We start from the raw sequence: 20139 nt of genomic DNA, 5'->3' as shown, positions 1-20139 counted from the left end.
ACAAATCATTTTAGGTGATCTGTAAACAATTGATTAAGAACAAGCCTTATAGTGCGCACTCAGTGTGCACTAGTGCAAGCGTCCGAATTCGCTATAAAATTACGCGCTAGTCACACTACGGGTGACTATAGTCAATCGGACCCGCATTCATAAACTGTACATGTTAAAATGGTTGCACTGACTAAATGACTTTTTTGTCGTTTTATAACGAAAAAAACAATAATACTTACGTGTGCTCAGGATACCTATAATAATATAAACCAACATTATTTTCTGATAAATCCACATTCTTTTTTCACTCCAAAATCGGGCCTCTTCATATGCGGGAATAAATATCTTTTTTGAAACGCGCACTAGAGGACTATTTTTTTTAAGTAAAAAAGCTACTTTTTTACGCATGTACTCGTTCACGATTTTTTTTCAACACGTTGCCATTTGATCACTCACAAAATCGCAGTTGTTTCATATTCTAGAATAATCAAGGTATGTTCCGGAATTATTTGAACCCGATCGGACCGATACCATGTAAAATGGCAACCATTCAAAACGCCTGGATCCATATGACTAACACGGGATTCTAGAGAAGTCTGACTTACGAAGGGTTGATCCAATCAGCGAAATTGCTCACAGCGAAATTTTCTATCAGAAATGATTGTATATATTATATAATTACATAATTATATAATTATATAATTATACGATACAATCATTTCTAATAGAAAATTTCGCTATAATCATATAATTATGTAATTTTGTAATTATATACCTAATAAACAATATCTTAATTTAAATACACAGTTACGCACAAATGCAAGAGCCGAAATCTCAAAAGATGAGAAATACATGACGCAGTTAGGTCGCTTCCATAATCCATAAATCATCTCATTGTCAGAGTTATATACTTTATACTTATCTATTCTAATATATATAATTATAATTAAATTTGAATAAAATTTATTATTTGTTATAACGGCGTCTTATATTTTATTATATTTTCTTAAACAATTGCACATAAAACAAATAATAATTAATATATCAATATGTACTTTGGAGCCTCTCTACTCAAGTGATTCGTGAATTCAATTACTTGTATTTTGTGTTATGATGAGTAGTTGGTCGTCTGCACTCTGTCTCTGTCTGCGAAATCTAACCTCCAAAATAAAGTCGTTCGTCGCGAGCAGAAGACACGCGCATATTCCGTGCGTGGAGTTAAATAATTCAGTTCGGGACGTTTCATGGAATATTTCAGAATTTATTGCAGAAAATATAACGTATAACGTTGCGCTTTATTGAAATTAAAATAAACAACTTGAAGGGAATATTTCCAGGTGCGACGGTGGGCCAGGTCAGTTTCTGCAGAACCAAGCCTAGAAATTGAAAATTTCGCTAAAATAGTACATAATCTTCTTAAAACTAAGTGACAAACAGTATTCCGTTATTTATCTCTGCAATAGGTAGAGAGCATGCTTTGTATTTATCAAGTTACGTTTGATGTTATTGAAAGTAATGTTTTTTTCATTCTGTTTCTTATGTAGGAGCAAATAATTATGAACTACTTTACTGTTCTACGCTTTGGACACTGTACAGCCTTGAATAAGGGTCTAATAGAGCATTGCTTAAGACGGTACATACCTATGTGCCAAGCCAGATTCTACGTCAAAGAAAGTGAAAATCGCTACAGGCAGCGTATCGGGGCGAACGAACGGACGCAGAAGAAAGCATTACGAATACGTATAATGCAAAATTTTAAAAATACCAGAAGAAAAGTGGAAGAGATCATTGAAAGGGAAAACATTTGGACGATACCCAATTTTATTTGCATAGGTCGTATAATAACATCACCGTTCTTAAGTTACTTGATCCTGACACAAGATTATCAGGTACGATATTTCGACAAAGATACGTTCAAATAAGTGGATAAGTAGGACTAAGGACTCTCGATACTAAAATTAACGAGTAAGGTAAAAGATAGACTTTGAGAATGCAACAGAGTTAACGGTGCGTAATTATAAAACGGATAAGATACATGATTATATAAAACAGACGCTTGATGATGGCTTAAAGCAGAGCCGAATCGTCTGATTTATATAATTGTATACTTTATTGGTAATTAACAATTGTTATAACGTTAACTTATGGATTGTTAACCACGTTGTACTCTCAAAGTCTACCGTTTACTTGTTAACTTGTTAATGAAACATTTATTAAACATATCTTTCGTTTTCATAATGCTAATGCAATTTCTATTTTAAAAAGCAAAGAGCATGTTTTATTTATGTTTTGATAAAATAACATTCTAGATATTTCATTAATTATTAATAATATAGAAAATATATTAATTATAATTTCTCAATTGACTTTGTTGCAATTGTATGGCGTGTCACGTGTTACAGGTGTCTTAAAAAAATATCTGTACCATGGCGTAGATAGCGCTATGGTTGCTTGCGTTTGCAGGACTGAGCGATTTGGCGGACGGATGGATTGCGCGCACCTGGACGTCGCAGGCCTCGAAACTCGGAAGCTTTCTGGATCCAGTCGCGGACAAGTTGCTCGTCGGGACGATGTTTCTCTCCCTGACCTGGGTCGGCTTGATACCAGTTCCGCTCACTTGTCTCGTTGTCACGCGCGACGTCGTTCTAGTAACTGCTGCATCTTACATTAGATATCGTTCCTTACCTCCACCGGTACGTAATTCCGTTACATACCATTTGCCCGAACGTGAGTCGGTGGATTAATCTCGACGTGACGTAATTTCAGAAAACCTTGGCAAGGTACTTCGATCCTACGCACGCTACCGTACAATTGGCACCGACTTTAACGAGCAAGCTAAACACCGGAGTGCAACTGGCTCTGATTGCTGGAACGTTGGCATCACCAGTTTATCATTTCGTAGACCATCCGATCTTGCAATGCCTGTACTATATAACGGCATTCACAACGGTTGCAGGAGGTGCCAGTTATCTATTATCGAAGGATACGTATAAATTGTTGAGGAAGAAGAAAACCCCGACGCGAACATCACCTTAGACCCAGACTGTATATTATATGTATTATATTATCCCTCATTTATTTAGATTGTACGATGTATATTGCTTCTTTTTGTATGTACTATATATTATATCTACTATCTTGTACAGAGATTAATAATCCTTTCTTAATTTCGAAACCTTTTGAAAAAGGTACTCGTCTACGGGACTTCATATGTATAAGGTTTTGTAAAGTACGATATTTAAGATGATATACAAGATATTTTTATTATAGAAAAATGACATTATAGAATGATATTATAGAAATTTTATACATTTTTGTATAAAATTCCCAAGTAGCTTTGGAAACTCCAAAATTCATACAAAATCTTCCCAGGTAATCTGTTCTCTTTATGTATGGCAATTTAGTGTAAAAGAAATCTTAGCAAATTCAATTATTTGTTCTGATTATTGCTCCATATGAAGTTATTTAACAGTAATCTGATATAAACATCTTATGTTCATTTCTTAATGCAGATTGACTTTAATCTCGGTTTAATTTACTTTTTCTAGTTCTTGAATTGGAATTTTTTCTGGATTACCCCTTGAGTTTTGAATTTCTGTACTTTACTGTAATGTATAGCTCTAATGGCCTTGGTTTTGCTGTTTTTTTTATCTCGGAGGAATATTTTCTCATTTTCTCAGATTTTTCCTCGCATTGTTTGGAAAACTTACATAGAGTTAAATTTCTGCATTTTGGGTCTTATGATCTGCACTTTGTAGTGTAATATAAATATAGCACAGTTACGTGAGGTGTACGAGATCAATTCGGGACATTCGGGATTAATCCGATTTTTAAATGTACAGTTTTGTAGAATTATAAATAAGAAGTTGTTCTACACTGCATAGACACTGTATATATTCAAAGGAGGATTTATAATGTAATGAAAAGTTGCATCTGGAATGAATTTAAAAAGGAACGGAAGAGATAACCTAACTTACTAATCCTTGTATACAATCTCAGACAAATATGAATAGGCGAATCTTTAGCAAGATATTAACAGACTTTGTGATCGGCAGAAGAAAATTGCACGCGACTTCAAGCCTATCGTGTCTATTTCAACAGGATCGAAGGTCTGGTTATGAATCAAAGTATGATAAACCACCACCGAAGCAAGATTTAACCATTCTTGGTAGAATGAGCGAAGGATACCGACAGTTTAAGGAAGAGTTTGGTCTTTTGATGGAGGAGGTGAGGGAAAAGTTGAGAAACGATCCTATTTTTATATACAGACAAAACGAAGTTGATGTTGTCTGGCGATTTAAGGGCGATCCGAAGTCGTTGGATCAGTGGGTTGTCACATGTGACAGTGATTACAATGAAGGTTTTTCAACAGCCAAGTAAGGACATAAATTATATGCACATATCTATATAAAAAAAATATATATATATAATACTACATATTTTTATGTTATATACATTTCTCAACCGTTACATATCTATATTTTCTTACTGTTTCCTTCTTTCCAGATTGGAGATGTCTTCTACTGGGACTGGGGTATTTTCGGGCACAATAAACAACCGTGTACCCAAAGATGGGAAAGTAAAGTACGCTGGCTATTGTAATATTAACAGTATACCTAAACGAAGGTCTTTCAAGCGCGAAGTTTATCACGATTGGACAGAGTACACCCATATCGTCCTTCGCGTTAGAGGAGATGGCAGATGCTACGTGCTGAATATCAATACCAGAGGCATATTTGACTTGACTTGGAACGACGTGTATCATTACGTGTTCCACACCAGAGGCGGACCTTATTGGCAATACGTCAGGGTACCATTCTCCAAGTTCATATTTTCAAGTAAAGGCAGGCTGCAGGATGCGCAGATCCCGATCGAGCTGCATGAGATTTCGAATCTCGGCATATCGCTGGCGGACGACGTTTCCGGTCACTTCAGACTAGAAATCGATTATATTGGTTTGGAGTATGATGAATTCCATAGAGAAGAGTTTGCTTATGAATCTTACGATGTTTCAGATATCAAATTTTAGTATGTAAGATATAACTATTGTTATACCATCTGTGCAGAGATGACATAGCTATAGCAGTAAAAAAAGAATATACATTGTACAATATGTGAATAATAAATTTCAACTTAATTTAATTTATTTAGCAAATCTAAAAGGGTTGAAGGACAAGCTTGCTTGCCATTATATTTATTTAAGTGTGAGGAAAAGGGAAAAGTCATAGAATGTGGTATTAAAAATTTAAACAATTTAAGTGGCTTTTCCTCCTGGATATCTGCCCCTAAAAATACAATCCTCTGTATATAGAGGTTTTTTAGGCTTTTTTAAATAGAAGGTTTTTTATAATTTTATATGAAAAATATGGAAATTTTATATGAAATATGAAAAAATACATATGTATATAGTTTAATATATATATGTGTATTTTTTCATATTTGCTTTAAATATGTATGTATTATCATGATTCTTTGAACGTTTTCAGTATTGTACGGTATATGAAATTATAAATAGATATCTATGCCGAATTCTAGCGCGAGTTACAGAGCCTCCAAATTAGATTTCAAATTGCATGAATATGTACGTGTATGTATGCGCGCGCGCGTGTGTGTGTCCAATACTATGTGTCTACTACAAGTCTAAATTTTATATTGAGTAATGTAATAATAAGTAAAAATTAATAGAAAACATATTCTGATTTGTCAGGTTTTTCATAATTGTTTTTTTTTTTTTACTATTTATATAAAAAATAAGAACCGTACAGCTGTACAAAACGAGAAAAGAAGAATGAAAAAAAAGAAGAAAAAGGAGTACCATCCCTTGTGGGGATCGAACCCACGACCTTTGGATTAGAAGTCCAACGCGCTATCCTCTGCGCCAAAGGGACTTGGTAGTCTTCCTTGAAATAAAAAGTAATATAGCACCATTAATTTATCGCGATAAAAAAAATTATTAACTTTTGCATATTATTTTGATATTTTATTTGTAGAATCTTTTAAGTTCGGTGAAAATTGTTTTAAAGGGTAAATGATGTATTTTCTTTATCAGATCGAGGAGTTCAGGAATCACAGAGAGAATAAAAGATTGACAAAGATTATTTTGAGAAACATTTATGGTCATATATTGGTCGATAAATTCTAAATATGGAAACAATTGTGCGATATAATGAAAAAAAAAGTTACCATGGACTATCCTAACAATTAGGTCTCGTCGTCCCAAGTTTCTAAGCAATAATAAGTAAAAGCTCCTTCATAATTGTATTAGATACATAAGCCGATCTGTTGTAACAATCTCGCAATTTTAGAGATATTTATAATAATTGAAGAAAACATTTTATTTATTTCATGCACGCTATCACTTATATCATTTTATAGATCAAGAATCGTTTTTTTCATAAAAAATGCGAAGTCACTAAGTTTTTCAAATAAAAATATTTTTTTCATAATAAAATGGTTACAGACGTTACAGTATATGTATAATGACTGACTGTTCATAAGAAACCGTAACAATAGTAAGAAAACGGTAGCAGAAAAACTTGTATTATAATAAATCTCTTTTTTTAAATCTAAAGAGAATCTAAAGAGAACTTTTCCTAAAGTCATTCAAGAGGGCAATGTAAATACTCTTCTTGTTTGTGATAACTTTTTACTGTTGCTAGTTTAAAAGCCAATGCTGACGTTACGAAGAATAATGAGTTTGCCGAAATTGTGTTTTATAAGCGACGCGTTGGACGTTCGAATTTCTAAATTATTCCATGCGAAGAAAAAGTGTGTGTGTATATGTGAGCCAAAGACTAAATAGAAAAGAAAATGATAAGGTAAAAAGAATATAATAATGACAATACAAAACTAATAATATCTAATAATAATATTAATAATAAATTTGTACTTCGAGATATCTCAGGATTGACTGTATCAATTTTGTTCAAATTCTTCGAAAATTAAAAGCTCACATGAATATCAAGTCGGAAAAATACTTTTAGATCTTTTATTTCAGCTTCGGTTGATTTTATTCGAAAATATATTCGAAATAAGAATTCTAGAGAAATTACTTTTTTATTCAGCAATAGCTTAGAAATCTTACTACTGCTTTCATTTAAATATGAATAAATAAGTACAGTATGATATCAAATAAATTGCAAAATTAGCTGTCGCGTTCAATCTTCAGTTAAACGCGAATTAATTTTCAACGTCCAAAAATCTCCGAGAATACATCTTTCGGAGAGATTATTCTGTACAGACTTTGCCGTACAAATTAATATATTCGATATACTTTAAATAAACATCTTAATATAGTTTAAAATATATTGTAATTGTGCATTACACACATACATTTTATTTAAAAGTGAAAAATTTGCTATTTTATCGCAATTTTTTACTCGCGGCTCCGATTTATTCATTCAGCGCGACGACCGAGCCAAAATACTTTGAATAGCTCATTGTTTTCCTGCCAATTTGAAAAAGTAACAACAACAACACAACATATAACAATAATAATAACAATAACAATAATAATAATAATAATAACAACAATTTGTTTTCCAGAGAACACGTCGATAAACGGCGCGCATCTGCAATGTCCCGCGACGCCGCTCGTCGTCGGCGTCGCGTATTGACCGTGGGGATAACGATAATTGTATTGTCGCGTCGCGTCGCGTCGACGACGACTACACGACGACGAGCGAAATCAGCGTGAGCGTAATAATCGTAATGCCGACAATAGGCGACGCACAAAGGGAATTAGACACCCATATACACGCGAGAAGCGTTAGAGCGGGCACCCACCGCGGCGCGGGCGCGTTGCTCGCCGCGCATGCCACCCCCGTGTCTCCGGCCTCTCGCCGGGTTGGCTCCTCTCTAATTACATCGATCTCCGACCGCCACCCGATTGGTCCCAGCATCCAGAATCCGCCTCCACCGCTCCGCAGCCGCCGCCGCCGCCGCCGCCGTGCAGGTAAATCTCATGCGAACGTGAAACAATCAGATCATCCGGGAAACCGAAAGGGGTGGTATGGGGCAGAGGGACCGAAGGGGTGGTGGCGGATGGTCCATGATGCTGGGATGCCGCGGAGAGTGTTGCCCAAGTTTTTTAGCCGCCGAGCGTCGGCGAGCGTTTAATAGCCGGGGGGGCTTTGCAGGAGCTCGCGTTGTCGCTCGTTGTTGCTATCGCTGTTTCCGTTCTGTCGCCGCGTTATCTCGCTTGATCTTTTGAGGAATGGAATGGCGATGCGGATGTGTACGAAACGTGATGCACGAATTAAAGATAATTGAGAGATAATATATCGAAAATGAATATTGGAAATATTGCGCAAAATGAAATTGAAATGAAATAATAATGACGCGTTACGTTACGAAATATCTCGAAAATTTTAATTGGCAACGTTTTGTATTTTTACAGACTGAATTTCCTACGGATTCTGAATTCAATGATGAACTATACAGCGAACAAATTAAAAATTGAAATTTTCAAGGCATATTCGAATCGGAGGTAACAGTTTTATCATTTGACTTTCTGAGCCTTATTTCGAAGAAAAACCCTTTTTAAATTTTTATAACTTAAAAATGATTTAATTATCCAAAAGTTTTCGAAAAGTTGAGTCCAAATTCATCGAAATATCTATCAGAAAAAGCAACGACAAAGCAAAAAGTAAAAAAATTTTACACGTTGATTAAAATATTTATCATAAAAAAATTAAGTAATGCTGTTAAAGTGTAGAACATCCTATATATATACATATATCTAACAATAAGATAACGTCACAAACTTTATATTTTATAACGAGTTTAAACTTTTCGCAATTGGATTTACTCCTGCTTACTGCTTGAATAATGTAACAGTCTGTATTAGAAACGGCCGGTATAGAGAATTAATACTTCGGTCAAAGATTGGAATCGAAGGGGAAACATTTGAATGCCAACAAGTAATAATAATCGGGATTCATCGGCAACGCTTCGTTTCATTGCAAGAAAATTGAGAATAGAATGAACTCACAGCAATCTCGCTGTTCACGCTAAACCGCGCGCGCCGGTTCTTTTTTTCATTCCTATTCGCGAAAACCCCCTTTCATTTCCTCGCGAAACAACGCCTGATTGGCCTCGCGATTATTAAAATAACTCGTATTTTCCTCCTTCATTGTTTATTCAAAAATGTATCCTTTTCTTTTTATTGCATTGCGAATCCATGCACACGGTTTAGTGCATGTGACATTTATAAAACTACATGTATTTTATCTTAAAAAATTGGGATATATCTCAAGTCGCAAAGTTACAAAGATATTTATTATTTATCTAAGCATAAAAGAGACTGCATATTACGATTTGCCGGAGATTAAATTTCAGATTTAAAAAAATTGTATTTCTGTATAAATATACGCAAATAATTAATAATTAATGGATTATATAATTTTATACAATTGGAGAAATGTGTGTGACATTGAACAATCCACTAATCGTAAGATGAGCTCTATTATTAACAATTCCAAGCGGTAAGATTATTTTGTATTTATGAGCCTCTAAAATTTAATAGTTTATATTCGTTGAAATAATTGTCGACCTGTTCTAAAAAGCAGGTAATTAAAATATATTATATTAAATATGTGTATATGTACATTTGCGACAAATATAACATTCCTTGATATTTTTATTAAGAAGCTATAAATTTTTTAGAATTTTTTAAAGAATTTATAGATAATTCATTATTATAGATCGTAATACGTAATTTTCGTTTTCAGCAAGAATCTTCGTCTTTGGACGATGTCACAAACGCTTCGCGACATTCGAAGAAGGCCGAGACTGGAACGATCAATTCTGGGGATATCCTAAGGGGTATCGCGTGTTTATCCGTTCACAGGAAGCAAAACTTTCGGCCGCACAAATGCGGCCGCACGTGCGATTTCGCATAGGGGCGGTGCAGCGCCGCACGGGTGAGGGAGGGTGGCCGAGGGTGGAGTGATATCTCCGGATGGAAGGGAGATATTCCCCCCGTACCGCGGTCCCGCGCTTCCAGTCGGCACGAGGTGAGAGAATGGAGGACAGCCAGGTGATTCAGACGCGCGTGCCACCCCGCAGAAACTGACGACGTCCTCCAGCTCGCGGAATCCGCCGCACTTATTCTGATCCTCGGTCCCGCGGGGCGCCGCATACAGTGCGAATTTTTCGAGAATCCCGCGGGATAACTTCAGTCATGATCGGACAATTGTATTCTTGTGAAGTTAATTATACCGGAAGTTGATTCGGGACACAGCGACGTCGAGTGAAAATGAATTTCGATAATAATGAAAAGGAGCAATAAGGAATCAGGAAATGGAAGAAAAGTGAATTACATATGAGAGATAATCGGGTTTATAAAACTTTCAAAAGGACTGGAAAATTTGGTTGGTGAAACCGTGAAACTCCGCGTTCTAGAAATTCTAAGTTCTGGTTCCCATGAACGTCTTGGAAGCATCGAGTCCTCGGAATATCGGTCAAACGTTTTCTAAGACCGATGTAAATCCGTTGACATTTGGACGGAAGAGATCCTGAATCTTTTTTGGAAAAAAAAAAATACTCCATGTTCAAGAACTCAAGATCCATTTATTCATCCTAGAAGCGAATACTTTGACAAACACAGAACTTCCGAGATTTATTCTTCAATAAGAAGAAGAAATCTTTCAAACGTCTTCCTTATTTGGAAGAATTCCGCCTTTAAGGAGAGAGACTCTTTCTAGATTATCCTGCTTTACCTGGAAGAAATATTCGTAAATCCTTCGAGACGCCGTGCCGTATGAATCATCGAATCTACAGTTCGTAAAAATGTCCGCGAAGAAGACGAGAAGGCCGTCGTCGCCGCGACGTTTCTTCGCGCGGCTTTACGGCCATTTGGAGGCGACGAAGAAAACGGAGGATGACGAGGACGAGGATCACGCGAGAGAGAGTTCGGATTCCTCGCCGGAGATCACGGAGAGAGCATCACACGCGCTTTCCGATTCACCCGAATCACACAAAATGTTGCCTGTGAGTAGATCCCTCTCTCTACTAACATATTCAACGTTAAATATTAAAGAATGAAAGAAGTATTAGACCAATATTTTGAGTTAAATAATATTTTGTCATTTTTAACCATCATGTGTATCGAAATTTATTATTTTAACACAAAACAGTATTATTTTAACTCCATTGGTTTAGTTAAATTAACGTATTGAATAGGAGCAGTGGCGACCTATATAGAAATGGTTAAAAGTGACTTAAATTGAATACTATAATTTAACACTATTTTAACAGTGTAACTAGACAACTGTAAAATAAGATTGCGACATTAATTGAACGCATGTGTTTTAAGAAACTGCGCGAAAATAAATCTGTATTTAATCCCTCTCTTTCCTCTTAACTTTTTACGATTTATTTTTTTCGAACCATTAAAAAAATTTCTTGGAGTTTGTGAGAGATCGACCCTTCTTTAAAGTTAAGAAAAGTCTTAAGTCCGATCGATGTGTATCGAAATATATCTGGATTAAAAACTGTCACCGTTCCATCTTTTGCAAGGTGTCACACGCCAAGGACCTCGAAAAAGTGCCAAGCGACGTCGCGAATAGTAAAATATTCGAGAGCAAGGAAACGAAGAAGGACTCGGTGCTCACGGGGGTGAGGCTGCCTTTCCTGCACGGATTTCTTCCGCGGGGACCCGGTCAGACTTTTCATCTAACGCAGCTCGCGCATCCGCCCACGCTGCCGCCGCATCTTCACGTTCTGCCGAATCATCAGTCCATCGCCGAGCACCACTTTCAAGGATTCTCAGCCTTCCGTAAGATTCTCAGCTCCCGTCGATTTCGCGTTGTAAATTTCAGTTTTTCGCAATTAATACACGGCACACACGTGTCTTTCATTGTCCTGGAAGAATCATAATCAATGCACATAAATCCTTTTATTAAATTTTATTAAGTCAATTTTAATCAGGCAATAAATCTAACGTTCACCAAGACGCGACGTAATTAAATTAGCTTTGACAAATGTTGCTTTATTTTTACTAACAATAAGTAATTTCTTTGGCTTAATAATTCGCGTTATCATTCCGAATTTTTTGAAAATGTCAAAATTGTTTTTATGACTCTTCGGATTTTAAATACTTGAAAATAAACTGGCCTCACCGAGGTTCTTTACGTTAAAATCTATAGTAGTAAAACGAGCAGTTGGATGAATCGTTAGACATTTTGAGAATATATCAAGATCTTAGCGGTGGTCAGTTGGACGTTCAAAACATTTTTTATTCAAAATTATAGTATACTATTCATATATAACATTAGTATATAGTAAATTATATTCATACTAAAATCTCGAATTTTAGAGGATGGATTTCATATAATATTCTACGTGGCATCATCGCAATGTATTTTTGATCAAGAAACAAGCATTCTGTTCCATCCGTGCATCCATCATGCATGGAGATATGTACATGGAAATATAGTTGACTGCATAACGCGTCTCTAAAAATTCGATTCTCTCTCTCTCTCTCTCTCTCTCTCTCTCTCTTCCTCTCTTATATTTTCTAACCCCCTCCTCCTCTTGCCGTAAGCTGAGAATCGAAAGACGTCTTTGCGTTCGAGTATTCGCGAATCAGTAAGCAGATTTTGTGATGCCGGCATTACGTGACGCCGAGCGGACACGACCACCGTCCAGACGGGGAGGATATCGAGGCACTCTTCTGTCGTCTCCTCTGCGCGACAATGGCGCACAGTCCCACACGGGAATTATTTCGAGGAAATCAATTCAGATGCCTTTTGAAATCTATAGTAAAGCTTCCAACATTTTTTTTCAATGGCCCGGCTTTTTTTCTCGAAAAATACCTTGTTCGTTTATATCTATTTTTCAGATTTTTAGGCACATCAGGCGTTATTTTATTATCTTAAGAAAAATTATCTTACGCGGAAAGTCGACGGATTTTTGATAAAGTATTCGAAAATAGAATTCTATATGAAAATTGTAGCTTCTTCAAGTACAAAAAATAATTATTTGTTTCCAAAATACTCGACATTCCGTTGAGCTATCAATAGTAATCACCTAGGAACGTTCGGCGAGTAATTATTTTCAAACGGATATAAGTTTCGTTTTAGAAAGCTGCTACGAAACTAAAAAATTTAAAGGAAACTTTCCGAACGATCTCATTTTTCCTCGCAATCTCGATTGCGCGATTGCCCGCGTGTCGAAAGTTTTCTAAATCTTCCAATTGTCTCGGAAACTATTCGAGCTACACAACGTTATAGAACGGTATATCAGCTGTGAAACAGGAGCGTTCCGACCGAACACCCCTCGCAGTTAAACGATGGATTTTAAAAAATGGGACAAGTGCGGTGTGAAAAGCGACAGCGGATTTTGACTGGATATCACTTCCAACAGTTTTTACAAACGGGCTTTCCGAGGATATCCCGCTGAGGATATCGCGACAGTCGTTGGCGAAGAGGGAAGGGGGACGAATTAACGAATTTCACTCTTCATCTGGAAAGTTTGACAAAAACATTGCGAGGACAAACCGCGCGCGGTTTTATCCCGCTTCGACACTTCGTCGCGATATTGTGATGAGATTACGAGAATCGCAGTTGGCCGCTCCTCAATGCGAGAAATACGCGTCGCGGTATTCCCTGAAAAACCTGGCTCTCTCTCTCTCCTCCTCTCCCGGCCCGCCTAAGCCTCACAAGCCACCCCGCGACTCGACTCGCCGGAAAATACACGCGCCGGGTGTTTGTAAGTCGCGCATTGCCGACTCGAGGCTTAAATTGTATCGCAAGGAATCTATACCTACCAGGCGATGCCTGGTGACGTATATCACGCTTTGATCCCCGCGATCCCAATTTATTCCGTTTGAACGTCGAGAGAGATGCTTAACAGGTGCCGCGGTATCATCGACGTGATACAGAAATGAACATATGCTGTGCAAGAAATAATTTTTCTACCTCCGTTTATTGCTACACTCGGTGAAAAAAATGTCTCAGAATTTTTTAAATTATTAATCAGAATTTGTATGAAAATTTCAAGACACAGAATTTTAAGATTTTCTCAGATTTTTTAATATATAAATTGGAACATTTTTCTCAGAAAAACTCGGACAAAATAATAATGAAATATTTCAGATTTTTCTTGAAAGCCCTATCGCGCGGATCTATCTCGAATTGCTCTAAGCGGTTATGAGGTTCAAGGCGCAATTAGTATCCCGTGTCCGCTTTACGCCAGATTGGACGAAGCCTCGGGAAGCCTCAATTTCCGATATCGCTCTGTTTCTTCCTCCGTGTTCCCCTCTTCGGTACATCCTAATTATTCCATCACGAAGATGAAATTACACCACGGTCAGATTTATTTCACGAATCCCTACCAAGTGTGCTGAAAAAAAAAACGAGGATTATAATCAAATTGAAGTATTAAGAAAGCAAATTACGACGCACGCGTGTCCAATTTTTAAATTGTTGAAAAGTGCGTAATCAGTAAAATAGTTTATATCGCAGATGGAATTAAAATAATCGCATGGACATCGCGTTATCATCATACGCGAGTGAATTTTCTGATAGATGTGTCCGAAAGGAACTTCTTGCCCCTGCAGAATTGCATTTCTTTCTTCGCAGTGGCGCGCAGAAGAAGGAAAGAAGGCCGACCGCGAAGACAAAGGACGACGTTCAGCGGCGAACAGACACTGAGGTTGGAAGTCGAGTATCGGCGGGGAGAGTACATCTCGAGGGGACGCAGATTCGAGCTCGCAACTTCCTTGAGACTTACCGAGACGCAAATCAAAATCTGGTTCCAGAACAGGCGCGCCAAGGACAAAAGAATCGAAAAGGCGCAGCTAGACCAGCAGTACCGGTACTCATTCAACTCACTCCTGTTATTATATATTTTGTCCATTTTCTTATCTAAAATATAATCTCGTTTCTTTCTGGATTTCCTTACGAATATACCAATGGAATTCGTTCTTCTAAATTCTTAACCGTTTCAAAAAATTTGATCTTTCTTACGTTTTTAATCAGGTCGTGATATTTTTAGTTCATTAAATATCTAAATTTTTCAATTCCTGAACCAGTATGTATGTACATTTCGCACGAATTCTATATATGCATTTCTATTCGCGTATCACTTCCTTCAGGCAGCTGTAGCACCACTATTGCAGCGCGTTATTTCTTCGCAATATTCTATAAACGCAAAGACTTCCAAGACTTTATAAGCTTTAAGGAGATGCGAAAGGCAAATCGATTTTCCGATCCTCCAAAAGGACATTCTCTCGTAAGTTAGGATAATTTTATTTGCCGCTTATTATTTCTCAAAACCACTTGAGCCACGCTGTCTAATTTCTCTCCGTTGAAACTAACGTGGGAAAAATGAGAGGACCATATGGAACATATGGCAATTTTCGCATACGTCCCACATCCTTGCATCCCACGCACGATGCGTCCAGTCGATTTGTTATCTTGTCAGCGTGATGTATCGTGCTTTCAATGCGACTATTAACGCACGGCCATTAGTTTCATCAGCTGTTCTTAGAATTTTTGTAATTTCCAACTTCAGTAACGGAAACGCAACGCAAAATTATAATGCTCAGATAATTTCCCCGAATTGAATCTTATTTTAGAGATTTCAGTGAAGGTTAAAGTTAGTGTAAGATAAAATTCTCAAAATTAACGAAATCAGAAACTTGGTTATGAGAAAGAAAAGTGTAATTAAACGAATATGTCAGCAAAGCTGTTGAACATGTACGATTACATTCAACAATTTATTATTTCGTACAGGAAACCTCTGAGAACTGATTCAGCGCAACCGAAAAGGGGACGACGTTCTATGCCAAAAGTAAAATGTTAAATAAGACTTTTCACACGAGGCCTTATTTTCGAGAAACGTAATTTGAAAATTAATAATATGCACGCTTTCTAGATAAAAAACCTTCTATTATTAAATTTCTACCTCGCGGCTATTAATACATAAATAAAGAGCGATGTTCCGTTCAATAAAACAGTTTGAAATGATTTAAGCTACTAAACGAATCCAATTTAAACGAATTGCAAATTGTGACAGAATTCGTAATTTTGCGCGCGAGTATAAATACAAAAGCATTTGAAGAATGAGAATATATTTATAAATACATTTCAGAGAATACCTATATAAATATACAACGAATATATGAAATTATAAATAAAGTTCTATTCTAAATTCTAACGTGAATTATAGATAATCTAAAACGGATTTAAAGAAATTATGCTTAAAATATTAAGATTGCTTTCATCTTCTCGATAAAATATTATATTTTTTCATAAATTCTGAACGTATAAATATTTTGATAGCTACTGACAAAACCAACTGATTAATATATGAGACAAAGCCCCTAGAAGTTCAATTATTAATTTCTCAGCTTCCAAATTAATTACTTTTGAAAATAAAATGTATAAAAAGATTTTATTTTCGACTTACTCTTTTCCATAAGAAATCATTAAAATATAAAATTATTTTCAAGTCATCCTGGGCTTTTTGAAACATAAATTCTCCAATTTTCGAAATGCTGCCAACAACGGGACTCGAATAACTCCTCTAAATATCCTAAATCGCGAGAACCGTCGACCATCTCACCTGAAATCAAACTCCGGATCCCGTCGCGAACAATTATTCCGGAGAACACGGCCGGCACGGTCCGGAGGAGAGACGTTGCCCGATGAAAACGGCACCCTCCGTAATGCGGGGCGAGACGAGGCGAGGCGAGGGCGAGGCGAGGTGCCGAGAGAACGCCCCGGCGCCGCACAAAGACCGAAATTTGTATGAGCTCCTCCTTCCGCCGCGGATCACAATAGCGCGGAGACGTAATCCCACTTAAGGCTATTTAGCGGCGTATCACATCGGTGTATCAACTCCGGTCGAACCGCAGTCGAGCGTCGCACGACGCGCCGGGGCCGGGGTCCGCCGAATCTCCTCGCCCACCCCTTCCTTCGTTCCACCCTTGCCACTCGCCGGGAGTGGCCCCGGATGTTATTCAGTCGATATGCACCTGACGCTCGATAAACCGGATAAACGACCGGATAAATGCATCCCCCGTGTGCTAACCGCGGGATTTTCTCATCCACTTGTCGCAACCCTCGCGCATTCACAGGACGCACCGTCCTGATCAGTCCCCGATCAGTCCTGATCTCCGCAATCTCAATTTGCTCCGAAAAACGTTGAGAGGCACATTTACGCGACATTTCCAAGGGAGTTCTGAGAAGCGAGTGGATAGAATTTTATTTCCAACGGCTTTTAAGTATAGGACCCCTCTGTATCTAATAATCAATTTTTCTAAACCCCAAGTCGTTGAAACATTTGAAGTTAATGTTGAACATTGGAACGTTGCATTGAATTATCATTTATCATATAAGAAACTTCTCGCTTTAGATTAACGCTATATAAATATCAATCAGAGAATTGTTACCCAGCATCATCTTTTGTAGATGAAGACTTATCTTCATATTGGATCCTCTTTCTCTTTTTTAGTCACTGTTTCCTCATTGCTGGAAGATTGGCTACTTGCTAATTCTGGCGAACTTTTTCTTATCTTGTGTTTCTAATTTGAGTATATAGTGCCTGCGTATATAACTCAGTCCACCTTTTTAACATAAAATATTACATTTCGATTTAAAAATTTCGAAAAAATAGAGGGGACAGACTGTCGAATTGCGTTTTGTCAAGTCTGTTAGATTACATGATAAAAAGCTCGATTACGTTCTAAATGACTGAGATCTCAACGGCGGAACATCTCATAACAGTCTTCATTTAATAACCAACCAGGTATTTAGAGCGTGAACGAGCGGAGAGGGCTGCCGACACGCGATTCACAGTTTAAGTAACGATTCCGCTCTTCCCTAATGTCTCGCCGAATAAAAGCGGTTACTTCAGGCAAATGGAAGCACCGATCACGTTGATTGCTCCTTTTTTTTACAATCTATTTCTTTTACAGACGCAAGCAATGTTTGCACGTCTAGAAAGCATCGAATGTCCGACGTTTATGATCCCCCCCCCCTCGCCATAAAAATTGTTGGAAAACAGTTTAACTTTGTTGTTAAATCTTTTTGTGGTTTACAGAAACTTTGCGGTGTCGAACGGCCTGGTGAACCTGCCGCTTTACAACGCGACTGGATTCTGTGGCCTCTGTCTGTACAAAGATACCTACGGCTCGGTGACCAACCACTCCTGCATCTCCGGCAATCCCATTGTCGTCGACTCGTCTTCGAAGAATCAACCGCGTTACAGCAGCAGTGGCAGCGAGACGTCCGATAATCCGCCGAACCTCGTGTCCACGACTTAATTAAATCCAACGCGCAATCAGCACGTTCATTTAAGACACACACACACAGTCTGACAATAAGTTTATTTCTTTCTTTTTTTTCTATGTTATGCGATATAGAGGCAGTTCCAACAATCAGTTTTCGGCGTGCACGAAATGATGAGGCATTATAAATATCTTTCCTGGCATTATAGTGATAACTACAAAAGAAACAATATCTGTTGATATTAAAACACATTTTCTTGTATTATTGTTTTTTTAATTTCGCGACTTTTCAGTACTTTTTAGGCAATGTGTATAGTCGTGATTGATCAATTTAGTTTTGCACAAGTTTTTTTCAACCTTCATTCATTAGGCCTGTTCGTTTTATCGTTCGTTATCAGTAGCCAGAATAATGGCTTTAATATTTCCGTTATATCGCTACCGCAAGAATCTCATTATTTAAAGATATTCAGATATTTGTAAATGATGAGAGATCTTAAATGAAATATTTAATATCTTATACAAATCAATAATCATAAAATTAGTAAACATTTTGAATAAAGTAAAAATAATTATCTTCGAAACTACATTTTCGTTAAAAAGGCAGAACTTAAATTTGTACATTGTACTATTTAAAAGAATATTTCAGTATCGAAACAATATTAAGATAGCGATATCGCAAAAGAATACGGCAATGCCTCATACAAATCTTACCAGCACTCGCTAAAATTGGAAAGTGTCACAGCTCGAACAAAAAAATGCACGTTGGTTTAGTATGGATCAACCTATAATGAAACGCATTTCGACTGCGTTATTGCTAATAAGTACTACGGAAAAATTTTCAAAAATTTTGAGAAAATCTTGTCTTAGATACCTTTTTTACTTCGGTTGTTAACCGCCGCACATAAAAAACAAGAGTAAAACGGATTTCCGATCAAGATTTGCTTCGTTTGGAATCACACCTTTCAGGTCTAGAATTTTTAATTAACAAAACTGAATCACTGAAGTAGTAAAATTATTAGTTTATAAACTTACCTTCTATTTTTCTTGTTTTCTATTATTTAGCACGCTGAGAGTAAAATCGATTTGAAAACGACAAAAACGAAGAAAAATGTTAACAACAATTATCACCGAAAAGTCAATCCGATCACAATTAATCGTAATAGTAACGTAACATATAGAGTTGCAATTAATTATATAAATATAATAAGATTTGAACATGTTTTATCTGTAATTAGTAATTAATGCTTAATCGATAACGAGAATACACGAAATTGCAAAAAGATATATATATGTATAGTTTTATTATTTATTCATGTTTCGCAAACAGTTCATATAATTAGTGCAATGCGTTATAAATAAGTTCAAGTAACTTTTAACAGTCGATGCATAAGTACAATTTGCAATTGCATGTATTTCACGAGTTTAGGGGAGAATGAAAAGACAGCTCTGTAGACTAAAAACAAAAGTTTATTAAATGCATAAAAATAGCGTTACAATCTAAAATACATACAATATTCCTATTATGTCCTAAACAAATCCCAGGTGTTTTAATTTAGGATCTCTACGGGTTCGTTTAAGAAACTTTCAATTCCTAAAATCTTATAACTGTAAATGCAAGATATTTTGCCCCGAAAGATTCCAAGATTCCATCCGATCCAAGAGAGAATTTCGAGTTTTTAATCCTCTATTAAATTCTTAAGCTTTCTGAAACCTTTCGATTTCTCTTTCATAGAAATTTTCGAATTCCTGTATTGCTAAAGGCCTCGATACCAAAAAAAAACTTTTTCGTATTTCAGTTATCATGCACAAGCTTAAGGGAGTAGTCTCTACCTTGAAACGTTTTAAACTAAACATTTTTTGAGAACTTTCCGTGAAAAATACGAAACGTATTGAATTTCTTATAAAATTTT

At 36.7% G+C, this 20139-nt stretch overlaps 3 protein-coding genes and 1 non-coding gene across 8 annotated transcripts; 3 read left to right on the top strand and 1 right to left on the bottom strand.

The window, feature by feature from the left end:
* Positions 1–1017: 1017 nt before the first annotated feature.
* Positions 1018–3140, top strand: Cls (cardiolipin synthase). Of its 2 annotated transcripts, none has more exons than XM_071793622.1 (4): positions 1018–1454; positions 1536–1880; positions 2427–2684; positions 2758–3140. In XM_071793622.1, exons 2-4 carry the CDS (start codon positions 1548–1550, stop codon positions 3025–3027), a joined length of 861 nt encoding a protein of 286 aa, XP_071649723.1. In that variant the 5' UTR covers positions 1018–1454; positions 1536–1547; the 3' UTR covers positions 3028–3140. The 2 variants fall into 2 exon arrangements, with proteins under 2 accessions (XP_071649723.1, XP_071649722.1); XM_071793621.1 differs by having other exon boundaries at positions 1028–1345.
* Positions 3141–3754: 614 nt separating this feature from the next.
* Cia30 (complex I intermediate-associated protein 30) lies at positions 3755–5146 on the top strand. 2 transcript variants are annotated; one of them, XM_071793618.1, is made up of 3 exons: positions 3757–3907; positions 3991–4367; positions 4498–5146. In XM_071793618.1, the coding sequence occupies exons 2-3, from the start codon at positions 3997–3999 to the stop codon at positions 5018–5020; spliced, it is 894 nt and encodes a 297-aa protein (XP_071649719.1). In that variant the 5' UTR covers positions 3757–3907; positions 3991–3996; the 3' UTR covers positions 5021–5146. The 2 variants fall into 2 exon arrangements, with proteins under 2 accessions (XP_071649718.1, XP_071649719.1); XM_071793617.1 differs by having other exon boundaries at positions 3755–4367.
* Positions 5147–5286: 140 nt separating this feature from the next.
* LOC139822080 (homeobox protein rough) lies at positions 5287–19717 on the top strand. 3 transcript variants are annotated; one of them, XM_071793616.1, is made up of 7 exons: positions 5287–5904; positions 6041–6229; positions 7537–8479; positions 9723–10983; positions 11512–11770; positions 14577–14811; positions 18043–19717. In XM_071793616.1, exons 4-7 carry the CDS (start codon positions 10783–10785, stop codon positions 18263–18265), a joined length of 918 nt encoding a protein of 305 aa, XP_071649717.1. In that variant the 5' UTR covers positions 5287–5904; positions 6041–6229; positions 7537–8479; positions 9723–10782; the 3' UTR covers positions 18266–19717. The 3 variants fall into 3 exon arrangements, with proteins under 3 accessions (XP_071649717.1, XP_071649716.1, XP_071649715.1); XM_071793615.1 differs by having other exon boundaries at positions 5287–6229; positions 7537–7683; positions 8390–8479; XM_071793614.1 differs by having other exon boundaries at positions 5287–6229.
* Trnar-ucu (transfer RNA arginine (anticodon UCU)) lies at positions 5807–5879 on the bottom strand. The gene has a single exon. It is a non-coding gene; the product is annotated as a tRNA-Arg (tRNA).
* Positions 19718–20139: the final 422 nt, after the last annotated feature.

Source organism: Temnothorax longispinosus, chromosome 11 (genome assembly GCF_030848805.1).
Source record: "Temnothorax longispinosus isolate EJ_2023e chromosome 11, Tlon_JGU_v1, whole genome shotgun sequence".
Classification (NCBI taxonomy): Eukaryota; Metazoa; Arthropoda; class Insecta; order Hymenoptera; family Formicidae; genus Temnothorax; species Temnothorax longispinosus.
Note: the sequence above shows the minus strand (reverse complement) of the source record. Positions and strands in the feature narration are given on the sequence as shown.

Bases quoted from the DNA above. Each gene is read 5' to 3' on its own strand.
- LOC139822080 (XM_071793616.1), top strand. From the start codon at position 10,783: ATGTCCGCGAAGAAGACGAGAAGGCCGTCGTCGCCGCGACGTTTCTTC. The intron at 10,984-11,511 runs GTGAGTAGATCC...ATCTTTTGCAAG, and splicing joins AATCACACAAAATGTTGCCT to GTGTCACACGCCAAGGACCT. The intron at 11,771-14,576 runs GTAAGATTCTCA...CTTTCTTCGCAG, and splicing joins TCAAGGATTCTCAGCCTTCC to TGGCGCGCAGAAGAAGGAAA.
- Cls (XM_071793622.1), top strand. From the start codon at position 1,548: ATGAACTACTTTACTGTTCTACGCTTTGGACACTGTACAGCCTTGAAT. The intron at 1,881-2,426 runs GTACGATATTTC...ACCATGGCGTAG, and splicing joins TCCTGACACAAGATTATCAG to ATAGCGCTATGGTTGCTTGC. The intron at 2,685-2,757 runs GTACGTAATTCC...ACGTAATTTCAG, and splicing joins ATCGTTCCTTACCTCCACCG to AAAACCTTGGCAAGGTACTT.
- Cia30 (XM_071793617.1), top strand. From the start codon at position 3,997: ATGAATAGGCGAATCTTTAGCAAGATATTAACAGACTTTGTGATCGGC. The intron at 4,368-4,497 runs GTAAGGACATAA...CCTTCTTTCCAG, and splicing joins GAAGGTTTTTCAACAGCCAA to ATTGGAGATGTCTTCTACTG.